Genomic DNA, 12,291 nt, shown 5'->3' with positions numbered 1-12,291 from the left:
GCAGCCTCCCTGATTGTATCTTACAGTCCATATTCAGCACAGCAGCCAGAGTGAACCTTTTAAAATAAACATCAGTTCATATCATTCCTCTGCTAAAACCCTTCCAGCGGCTCCTCCTCCTGACTGAGTGCAGATCGCCCTGCACTGTTTGGCCCCTTCACCTCTCTGTCTTGGTCCCTTGCTTTCCTTGCGCTTGCCCACCCCACTCCAGACACACTTCTGTTCCTTGGACGCACCACGTGCTGAGAGCATGGAGCTGATATGCTCTCCCAGTTGTCCACGTGGCAAACTCCTTCACTTACTTCACATCTTTACTCACATGTCACTTTCTTAATGAAACCAACCCTGATTGCCTTATTTAAAATTGCAGTCCTCCCTTCCTCGCCTGTACCTGGCACTCGTAATTTCCCTTAATTCTCTCTGTCTCTTTTTATGTAGTACATGTCACCTTCTAACATAACCATTTGATTTACTTATGTTTGTTGACCCTCCCTCCCTTGACTAGGGGGCAAACAGGCCAGGGATCTTCATCTGTTTTGCCCACTGACGTACCCCAAATGCCACTAGCACCTGGCACATGTCAGGTGTTCCATAAACGTGTCAGTAAACGTGGATGAGCGTGAGAGTCAGCACATGAGGACACGGGAGGAAGTGACATTACTATGGGGGGTGCATGGGATGAAAGAATAGAAGGTAGGGGACAAAATGCCTGGATCTGCCTTTAATCAATAACAGAAGAAGTAATAACCTAGAAGTTAATACTCCAGATATTTGGAGAGTATAACCCAAAACTCAGTTGCAGAAAATCATATCCAGGGAGGACTGCCTGAACCATATATGGCATATACATTCTTTTTGATATTCTGATATTACTCTTTGGATTAAGCTTCACTGTCAGAGAGCTGCATATCTAGGACATTTTTATAGCTCCCTATGGAAGTGTTTTCATTTTACTAAGCTTTGACTTTTGGCCATTAGCCTACAATGAAAGATATCATTTAAAAAATCCTGTGATAATTCATTATATTGTTGAATTTATTGCAGCTGTATTGTTGAGGAGGATGATCTCTATATCAGAAGGTGCCCTCTTCAAATGAGGACCAATGAGATAAAGTTCCTTGAATTTAATAACAATAGTAACTGTGGTTCTTTTGAATAACTGGTTTGATTTTATTTTATGGAGACTGTATTTTGTGTCTATGATCTTACTACTTTCTTTTCTTTCATTCTTTTTTTCACAATCCAGTGGATTTTAGTCTATTCACAGAGTTGTGCAATCACCACAATCAATATTAAAACATTTTATCACCCCCAGAAGAAGCTGCAGGCCCTTTAGCTATTACTCTCAAATCTCTCCATCCTTCTAGGCCCTAGACAACCACTAATCTATTTTCTGCTTCTAAAGATTTACCTATTTTGGACATTTCATTTAAGTGGACTCATATAATATGTGGTCTTTTGGGTCTGGCTTCTTTAGCTTAGCATAAGGTTTTCAAGGTTTATCCACATGTAGTGTGTATCAGTACTTTGTTCCGTTTTATAGCTGAATAATATTCCATCAAATGGATAATACCACATTTTTTAATCCACTTATCAGTTGATGGATATTTGGACTGTTTCCACTTTTTGGCTACTATGAATAATGCTTCTGTGAACAATCATTTGCAAGTTTTTGTGTGGACATATGTTTTAATTTCACATAGGTAATTGTCTAGGAGTGAAATTGCTGAGCCAAATGGTAACTCTATGTTTAATGTTTTGGGGAACTGCCAGACTGTTTTCCAAAGTGGCTGCACCATTTTTACATTCCCTACTGTACCGTTGCTGTCACTTGGCATTATCTGACTTGTTGATTCTGGCCATCCTCTTGGGTATGAAGTGGTATCTTATTGTGGTTTTGCTTTGCGTTTTCCTGATGACTAATGACGTTGAGCATCTTTTCATGTGCTAATGGCCATCTGTATATCTTATTTAGAGAAATGTCTGTTCAGATCTTTTGCCCATTTTGTTATTTTTTTTGCCTTTTGTTAATAAGTTGTAATAATTCTTTATATATTTTAGATACACGTCTCTTATCAGATATGTAATTTGCAAAAATTTTCTCCTGTTCTGTGGGTTTATCTTTTCCTTCTCTTGATAGTGTCTTTAAGTACAAAAGATTTTAGTTTTGATGTAGTCCAGTTTATCTCGCTTGTTGTTGTTCCTTGTGCTTTTGGTGTCATATCTAAGAAATCATTGCCTAATCTAAGGTCATGAACATTTACTCCTTTTCTTTCCCTTGCGAGTTTTATAATTGTAGTGCTTTCATTTAGGTCTGTGATCCATTTTGAGTTAATTTTTGTGTATGTTGTGTGGAAGAGGTCCAGCTTCCTTCTTTTGCATGTAGATATCCAGTTGTCCCAGCACCATTTGTTGAAGAGACTGTTCTTTTCCCGTTGAATTGTCTCAGCACCCTTGTTGAAAATCAGTTGACCAGAGATGTGTGGGTTTATATCTGGGCTCTCAGTTCTGTTCCATGACCTATAGATCTACCTCACTACTCTTTTTTTTTGTCTGCTAGGAAGCTTAGAGCCCAATGTGAAACCTACTGGCAGGTGTGTAGGAACCTCAGGGACGGGATTGGTGGACTCACATCAACCCCGGCTTCCCCTGTTTCATTCTCCCAGGTTTCTTTGTTGTTGTTGTTATATGTGCTTTATTAAAAAAAATCCTTTTTTTTTTGTAATGAAGTGTGGGACATTAATAAATACACGATCTTTACACTTCAGATGTTTTATTAATCAGTTCCAACTGGAGGCTGGCTAATTTATACATTTCACTTCTGTCAGCTAAAAAATGTGAATTTTCTGTTAAATATCTTAAATGTTTTCCCCTGTCAAATTATTATCATCAGATGATGTTGTGACTTTTTATTTACTTTTAATTGGAATTAGATAATTTCTAAGATTAGCACCTACTTGACTGCTTGGCTCTGTTTCTGTCATTAATAACTTATTTTCATCTCCCGCCTGCGTCTTAAATGATTATATTATGTGCACTGAAAAGTGTCTTGAATATGGTTGGGTGCTATGTTAAAGAACTATAAATGTTTATACCTATTTATTCAAAAATCTTATTTCCAAGTGTCTAGCCTAAGGAATAACACTAAATATAGAAAAGTGCACATTCACAAAGATGTTCACCACACCTAATTTATAATTGTGAAAACTGGAAAATAGCTGATATGTCTTAGAACAAGGAATAGATAAGTTAGCTATATTATAGCTACTGAACGGAATATTAGATATCTATTTTTGAATGAAGGTAATAAAGACTATTTAGCAACTTTAAAATTAATGTGATATAAGGGTAGGTGAAAGAAGCGCTATGTAAAATAGGCGTATTGAAAAGCATGTAAGGACATAGACAAATGGCAGTTTTTTTCCAAATGGTGGGAGAGTACCTGATTTTCTACTGTTATTTAAATTTATCATTCTCTGTATCTTTTAATTTTAAAACCTGGAGTTATTGAGATTTGTAATTCTCATAGTAATCCTTTTTTTTCCCTTTTCAGATGTGAATCTGGTTACACTGGACAGCACTGTGAAAAGACAGACTTTAGTATTCTCTATGTAGTGCCAAGTAGGCAAAAGCTCACCCACGTTCTTATTGCAGCCATTATCGGAGCTGTGCAGATCGCCATCATAGTAGCAATTGTCATGTGCATAACAAGGTGGGTCGTGACCTAAGCAATACCAACTTTAAATTAGAGGTGGGTAGCTGTTAAATTAAAGAAGAACCTTGGGGCTGGCCCAGTGGTGCAGCGGCTGGGTTCACCTCGTTCTGCTTCAGCGGCCTGGGGTTCACCGGTTTGGATCGTGGGCGTGGACCTACTCACTACTCATCAAGCCATGCTGGGGCAGTGTCCCACATAGAAGAACTAGAAGGACCTACAACTAGGATATACAACTGTGTACTGGGGGCTTTGGGGAGAAAAACGGAAAAAAGAAAGAGGAAGATTGGCTACAGATGTTAGCTCAGGGCAGTCTTCCTCAAGAAAAAAAAAAGAAGAAGAACTTTGAAGCACACTCAAAATGATAGGGGCTTTAAGTTCACTGGTCTGTTAGGAAAAAAATCCTAGGATCAATTCACTGATGTTTCATGTGGGTCTGACCTCTCCCTATCTTGCTTCTTTAGAATATGGGCAAGAACTCATCCCCAGGATTACAAGGATATCTGGGCTGCAGGCAGAGGGAGCATGAGAATATTCAATGGCATAAAGGAATTTAGGGACTCCTGGAACTGTGTGCTAGTTCTAACACTGCATTCAGGGACGATAATGGTAGTAGCAGAATTTTTAGAATGGTCTGCATATGCATGGAAGACCCATGCAGAAATTTTTTAAGCCTTGCAGAACTATAAGGTGTTTTTTCCCCTAAGAATATACTTTATCCATAGTAAATATAATAAGAAAGGAATAAATCAGAGGTTAAAGAAAACTGCTTTTCTTATTATATTGTCTTAATGTTAGATCATTTTCTGGAATATGGTCATAAATACTAGGCTTTAAAATTCTCTATCATAACTAAAACCATTGGACTTTACCATAAATAAACTCCAAATTAAAGGACATATTTGGAGTGCAGTTGGCATAAAATGGGTGTTTTCCAAGCTGAGTGGAAATATATGTCACAACTGGACCTGAGAAAAGTCAAAGCAAATCAAGTTCATATTGTCTTGATGCTTCCTAGTCTTATGTCTTTTCTTCTTGCTTCCCTCTTCCTACCTCCTTTAAGGTTTGGTTCAGAAGTCCCATAAGCATCATCGCTATACTTTTCTGCATTATTCTGGGCAGAGGATTGGAGCATATCAAGTACAGATATTGGCAGGCTATAATGGATTTATGGCTCTTCTATACAAGGTCTGGCTAGAAGCCAGACTTTCAGTAGTCTCAGCCATCTGGAGCTTAAATGATAAATCTAGCAATGATAAAAAACGTTCTCTGAGTAACAGATATTTTTCATAAAATTCAGTCACTAAAGTCAGTGGACTTTATTCCATAGAACAGATGATCTGCCCTTAGGCAAGACTACTGAGTATAAAATTGGGCAGTAGATTAAAGAAGGGACATATGACATAAAAAATAACGATAGTAGAAAGAAAAGATAGAAAAAAAGTGTAACAACAAGGCTGCCTGTGGCCATTTAATATAGGCTCAGAGGTTAAGTAATTTGCCTGTGGTCATCAACCAGTAAGTGGAAGTGCCTGGATTTGCTTTCAGTGCCGCTGGATTCCCAAACCAAGAGAAGAGTCATCCTAGGAAATATATTTGCCAAGTGTGGTCATTGCATGGGAGCAAGGTTCAAACTTGATTTTGTAGCAGTTCAGGGTTTTGAGCAGGAGAGGAACTTGGTATGAACCATTTTTTCAGAGCATTAATCTGAGTGTCATCTGCAAACTTCATTGGAGGAGAGAAAGTGTGAGGTGGGAGGAGACCATTTAGGGCATTATTAGAGGAAAGCAGGAGTGGAGTAATAAATGATTTGGAAGGTGAAAGAAGTAAGGTCAAGATAAGGGAAGATTTTGAGGCCCGGTGACAGTTCCATCTTTAAGAAGATCAGAGAGTGTTAGAGTCAATGGAAAGCAAGTTGGATTTCAACCCCTTCATTCTAGAGAAATGACGAAACTGAAGCCCTGGGATGGGAACTGCCTCGCCCAGGGTCATGCTGATAGTTAAACCCTTTTATAAATCCCAGTCCAGCCTTTTCTCCAGCTCTGTGCTTCTGTTCTCAGTATGCTATGATCCTCAACTACTAAATTAAAATGACCTGGCAGGTAGTTTTCAAGTTTGTACCTTCCCGTTTATACCCCAAATCTGTTTGCTACCTTCACAGTTTTTAACTGTGTTATGGTGTCTTCACTGCCCACTGTCTCCATGACTGAAGGGTCATCTCGTTGAATTTATCATAGATCTTTCCTTGAGGCCTGTCTTTTTATTGTGGTATTTTCTGCCCTAGATGTCTTGCTCTCGGATTTAGAATATTATAATTATGTGCTTGGTCTTATCTCCACTGAATTTTTAAGGAGTGCCTCTCCCACACAGTTCATTATGGGACAGCTGTTCACTTGTCTCATGGTGGCCATTATAAAATCCCACTTGATCATGGTGTATGATCTTTTCAAGGTATTGCTGTAATAGGTCTGCCAATATTTTGTTGAGGGTTTTTGCGTCTGTGTTCATCAGGGATATTGGCCTGTAATTTTCCTTCTTTGTACTCTCCTTGTCTGGCTGTGGTATCAGGGTGATGTTGGCCTTGTAGAATGTGTTAGGAAGTGTTCCATCTTCCTCTATTTTTTGGAATAGTTTGACAAGGATAGGTATTAAATCTTCTTTGAATGTTTGGTAAAATTCTCCAGAGAAGCCATCTGGTCCTGGACTTTTAATTTTTAGAGGTTTTTGATTACTATTTCAATTTGTTTACTTGTCTTCTTGATTCAGTTTTGGGAGGTTGTATGAGTCTAAGAATTTATCTATTTCTTCTAGATTGTCTAATTTGTTGGCATGTAGTTTTTCATAGTATTCTCTTATAATCCTTTGTATTTCTGTGGTATCTGTTGTGATTTCTTTCATTTCTAATTTTATTTATTTGAGCTTTCTCTCTTTTTTTCTTAGTGAGTCTGGCTAAGGGTTTGTCAATTCTGTTTACCTTCTCAGAGAACCAGCTCTTTGTTTCATTGATCCTTTTTACTGTTTTTTTGATTTTAATTTCATTTATTTCTGCTCTGATTTTTATTATTTCCCTCCTTGTGCTGACTTCGGGCTTTGTTTGTTCTTCTTTTTTTAATTCTGTTAGGTGTAGATCGCTTATTTAGAATTTTTCTTGTTTGTTAAGGTGGGCCTGCATTGCTGTGAATTTCCCTCTCAGGACTGCTTTTGCTGTATCCCATATGAGTTGGTATGGTGTATTTTCATTTTCATTTGTCTCCAGATATTTTTTGATTTCTCCTCTAATTTCTTCAATGATCCATTGGTTGTTCAGTAGCATATTGTTTAGTCTCCACATTTTTGTCACTTTCCCAGTTTTTTTCTTATAGTTGATTTCTAGTTTCATAGCATTGTGGTCAGAAAAGATGCTTGTTATGATTTCAATCTTCTTAAATTTATAAAGGCTTGCCTTGTTTCCCAACATATAGTCTATCCTTGAGAATGTTCCATGTGTGCTTGAGAAGAATGTGTATTCTGCTGATTTTGGATGGAGTGTTCTATATTTATCTATTAAGTCCATCTGGTCTAGTTTTTCACTTAAGTCCACTGTTTCCTTATTGACTTTCTGTCTGGATGATCTATCCATTGATGTAAGTGGGGTGTTAAGCTTCCCTGTTATTGTGTTGTTGTTAATATCTCCTTTTAGGTTTGTTAATAGTTGCTTTATGTACCTTGGTGCTCCTGTGTTGGATGCATATATATTTATAAGTGATACGTCTTTTCGGTGGAGTGTCCTGTTTATCATTATATATTGCCCCAATTTGTCTCTCATTATCTGTTTTATCTTGAAGTCTACTTTATCTATATAAGTATGGCAACACCTGCTTTGTTTTGTTTGCCATTAGCTTGGATTATTGTCTTCCATCCTTTCACTCTGAGCCTGTGTTTGTCTTTAGAGCTGAGATGTGTTTCCTGGAGGCATCATATTCTTGGGTCTTGCTTTTTAATCCATTCTGCCACTCTGTGTCTTTTGATTGGAGAATTCAATCCATTTACATTTAGAGTGATTCTTGATATATGAGGGCTTAATGCTACTATTTTATTGCTCATTATCCATTTCTTCTGCATTTCCTTTGTTTCTCATCCCATGTATTTTGGACTACCAATTCAGTTTAGTAGTTCTCTATGATGGTTTTCTTAGTTACCTCTTTTATCATATGTATCTCTATTCTGATTATTTGTTTAGTGGTTACCATAAGGTTTGTATAAAAAATCTCATAGATGAGATGGTCCATTTTCTGATGGGCTCTTATTTCCTTAGACTAAGTCGATTCCATCCCTTTCCTCTTCCCCTTCTACGTTACTATTGTCACAACTTATTCCATCTTGTGTTGTGAGTTTGTGGTTTAAAGTGACAAGGGTTATATTTGTTTTTGGTGTTTTCCTTCTCTTTATCTTTGATGTTATGATTAAGTGTTTGCTAACCAGTTCTGATAGAAAGCTGCAATTTTTCTGATTTTGCCTACCTATTTTTTTCCTTGCTCAAGGCTTTGTATCCCCTTTCTCTTTTTTTTTTCAGGTATGAGGGCTTTCTTGAGCATTTCTAGTAGTGGGGGTCATATTGCGACGAATTCCCTTAGCTTTTGTTTGTCTGGGAAAGTTTTTTTTCTCCATCATATCTGAAGGATATTTTCGCTGGATAGAGTATTCTTGGATGAAAGTTTTTGTCTTTCAGAATTTTAAATATATCATTCCAGTCTCTCCTAGCCTGTACGAGTTCTGCTGAGAAATCCACTGAGAGCCTGATAGGAGTTCCTTTGTGTGTTATGTTGTTTTGTCTTGCTGCCCTTAGTATTTTTTCTTTGTTGTTGACTTTTGCCAGCTTTACTACTATATGCCTTGGAGAGGGTCTTTTTATGTTTATATGGTTAGGAGATCTATTGACTTCATTCACTTGTATTTCCAACTCCTTCCCCAGGTTTGGGAAGTTCTCAGCTATTATTTCTTTGAATAAGCTCTGTGCTCCTTTTCCCCTGTCTTCTCCCTCTGGAATACCTATAATCCTTATGTTGCATTTCCTAATTGAGTGGGATATTTCTCAGAGAATATCTTCATTTCTTTTTAGTCTTAGTTCTCTCTCCTCCTCCATCTGGAGCATTTCTGCATTGCTGTCCTCTAGCTTGCTAATTATTTCCTCCATATTGTCAGCTCTGTTCTTTAAAGATCCCAGATTTTGCTTTATCTCTTCCATTGTGTTTTACATCTCCAATATTTCTGATTGTTTTTTCTTTATTGTTTCAATTCTTTTGTGAAGAAATTCTTGATTTCAGTGAACTGTCTATCTGTGTTTTGTTGTAATTCGTTGAGCTTTTTTATGATAGCTATTTTGAATTCTGTCGTTTAGGTTATAAATTTCTGTGCCTTCAGGATTGATTCTGGGTGCTTGTCATTTTCCTTCTGGTCTGGAGATTTAATATATTTTTGCATACTGTTTGAGGGTGTGGATTAATTTTTCCTCATAGTGATAATATCTGGTCACAGCTTCCACCTGCTGTCAGTCGGTGGGGGTCAAGAGCTGTGTATTCTGAGCCCACTGTGATCCACGGGCACTCTTGCCCATCGGCTGTGCTGGAGCACAGGGCGGGGGGAGGGGCGCTTTATTCCACCCGCCCAATCCTGGGGGCTTCTCGCTCTTCCCGGCTGTCTGCTCTCCTGGGGTGCCAGGGCACCCTTGCAACAGTTCGGTCACCTCTGTATGGGAGTTTCCCACTGGCTGTGAGGAAACTTGGAGAGCAACGGCTTTCCCTCGGAGGGCTGCCCCTCCCCCTCTCTCTGAGAGCCACACGGACCTGGAGTTGCTGCCATTGGGGATAGAGAGGAGTTCTCTTTACCTCCTTCCACTTCCTCCAGAGGGTCCAGCACCTCCACCTTCAGAGGTTTGGCTGTGTGGGTCTCTCAGATGTCTTTTGTGTTGTCTGAACATCCTCTGTTGGTATATGAATGTCCTTTTTGTTGTATCTTAGGGTGGAGCGTTTAAGGTGAGAGCTCACTCCGCCATGATGCTGACGTCACTCCCCTATGGTGGCTGTTACATGGGAGGAATCTTCCTTTAAAAGGATGTTCCCACTGACCTGCTTATCAAGACTGCATGAGGAAAAATTTTCTTTTTTTACGCTTGGAATCTTCTTTCATGCTTTTAGACTCATAGAGTAACAGATTGGCAGGGACCTTGAACATCATCCTAGCCAAACACCCTTATTTTTATAAATGAAAAAACCCATGGCCCCAGGAAGTTGGAACTTTTCCAAGGTCATAGTGACTTAGTGACATGTTAAAGAGGGTTGCTTGACCTGTCAACTGTTTTCCCCGTTTATGAAATTGAGATGATTCCAGCACTGTCTACCTCAACGTGTTTTTATGAGGATTAGTGAGATAAAATTTGTAAAAAGCAATATGTAAAACAGAAGTGTTTTGAAATTGAATGAAAATATGGAAATTTAGAGTAGGAATACCCATTGTTGCAAGACTTTCTTTCCACTAGGTTATAAATTCTTTGCTGGCAGAGATCTTTAGAAGTTAGTCCAACTCTTAATTTAATATTTTGTATATAGGAAAAGGAGGTTGCACAGCCGATTATCAACAGAGCCCAAACTCAAAATTACTGGAATTCATCCCAGTCCCTTTATTCTGTGTCGCATAGCACAGCACCTTGTGCATAGGAAGAGCTCATACATTTGCACTCTGGGGGCAGGGAAGAGCAGTTACGACACAGTGAGATTCATACCACCATGGAGAAACATGCACAATAGAATGAGAGCAGAATCTATGAATATCCCTTATACCCAGCATGGCTATTCTTTACTGGGTTTTGTGGTTTGCCCAAGGAGGGTGTAGAATGACTTCTTTTGAGTCGTCTAAAATCACTAGGCATTTCCTGTGTATTCATATCTGAGGTTAATAGGCTCACGTCTTCCTGATTTCTCCTTCACCTAAGCTTTCTTGTCATTTTGGGGGTGTCAGTAATGCTCAGGTAAAGTACATAGGGCAGGATCCTTTCTCCTATCACTGTGGCTGGGGAGTCACCAGGCCAGAGGAAGAGCAGGCATTGCTCTTGGGGGGATGCACATGCAGCAGGAGAGACCCCAGGAATGAGTTTTGCTGTGTTCATACCTGCATCGTATATCTAACCCTGTCACCTCTCAGCTTTGTAGGGAAGAGAGCAGTTTGACATGTTGATCCTCACCTTGTCTTGCGTCAAATAGCATCCTGTTTCCCCATCGTATGGTTGCATGCAATATGGCCATATGTGTGAAATGTGTATTACTTTGGAAACGTTTGAAGTATTCCAAACAAAATGACATTTTTCTTCTCTCTCTCTTTTTTTTTAACTCAACAGAAAATGCCCTAAAAACAACAGAGGACGACGACAGAAGCAAAACCTAGGTCATTTTACTTCAGATACGTCATCCAGAATGGTTTAAGATGATGACTTTTATATGTACACTGACCATGTGATGTACATTTATTATGTCTTTTTTTAAAGAATGGAAATATTTATTTCAGAGGCCTTATTTTTGGACATTTTTAGTGTAGTACTGTTGGCTCGTATTTAGAATATTAGCTACAACAGTTTTGGACTGTTTAGTAGTCTGTGTTTTATGTTTTTAAATACAGAAATTGATTTCACAAATTTGTACCACATGGTAATTCTAAGACTTGCTCTTTACCCATGGAATGTAATATTTTTGCAAAGATGGACCACTTCACAAATGGTTATAAAGTCATACCTACTTCTTCCACAATGACCACAGCAAATGACCAAGCATGAACTAAAGGTAAAGATGTTTACAGATTACTTTTCTTACAAAAAGGAAAAAATCTAGGAGACACTGTGTTTAAATAGACATTTAAATGTTTTTGAGATTTAGTAACTGATTTTTTAGACACTGCCTATCGCATGAACTGTAAAGCTGTGTGTGTTAGATGTAAAATATTTACAAGATGTATGGACTGGAATTTGGTTATTCCTCTCTTTGAAAAAATAATTCTGATAATTTGGAAAAGTATCTGGTAGCAATGATGGAACTGATCACTGAAAAGTAGATTTAGATATTGTGAGAATAGTCTGTTTAACAAACATTGGAATAAAGCCTACTCTATCAGTTAAACTACTTTAATACACATTCATTTTTAAAGAAAATATGTGTTTTAACATAAATAAACAAATTGTATTAGTGTTTGTGAATAAAATGCAAAAATGATTGTTAATGATTGGTGCTCTTAAAGTGAGCTTAAAAATTATCTAAGACCTCTATCCAAATTTGTCCTGTAGAATAGCTGTATTAATAGATTGTTGGTGTTTAAGGATCTGAAGTGTGAGTAGAATGTATTCAGCTGTTTAACGTGTAGTTTAGATATCCAGAAGTATGCATGTAGAATTCAAGAATATGTTCAAAATTAAATATTAATTTTAATATTTGGTTTGGAAAAGCATGTTATAATATAATGTTTTCACTATATGGCCTCTGTTTTGGTGTGTTTATTTACTATATTCTTTGATATTGATATATCAGTACATTTAATATGTGAAATTAATAGCAAAAGCA

General features: G+C 37.9%; 1 protein-coding gene across 3 annotated transcripts in view; it reads left to right on the top strand.

Annotated features, from left to right (window-relative positions):
• Positions 1-12,204, top strand: part of LOC101394124 (myb/SANT-like DNA-binding domain-containing protein 3) — a 125,441-nt gene extending 113,237 nt beyond the window's left edge. For all 3 annotated transcript variants that reach the window (XM_087419397.1, XM_087419398.1, XM_004423259.2), the window contains 2 exons: positions 3,554-3,712; positions 11,082-12,204. In XM_087419397.1, the coding sequence (XP_087275523.1) occupies positions 3,554-3,712; positions 11,082-11,166 (244 nt within the window). In that variant the 3' untranslated portion in view covers positions 11,167-12,204. The remainder of the gene's footprint in view (positions 1-3,553; positions 3,713-11,081) is intronic.
• Positions 12,205-12,291: the final 87 nt, after the last annotated feature.

This window comes from Ceratotherium simum, chromosome 29, assembly GCF_057802395.1.
Source record: "Ceratotherium simum simum isolate JZ-2026a chromosome 29, ASM5780239v1, whole genome shotgun sequence".
Lineage (NCBI taxonomy): Eukaryota > Metazoa > Chordata > Mammalia > Perissodactyla > Rhinocerotidae > Ceratotherium > Ceratotherium simum.
The sequence above is the reverse complement of the archived record's forward strand: the minus strand, read 5'-3'. Positions and strand labels throughout refer to the sequence as shown.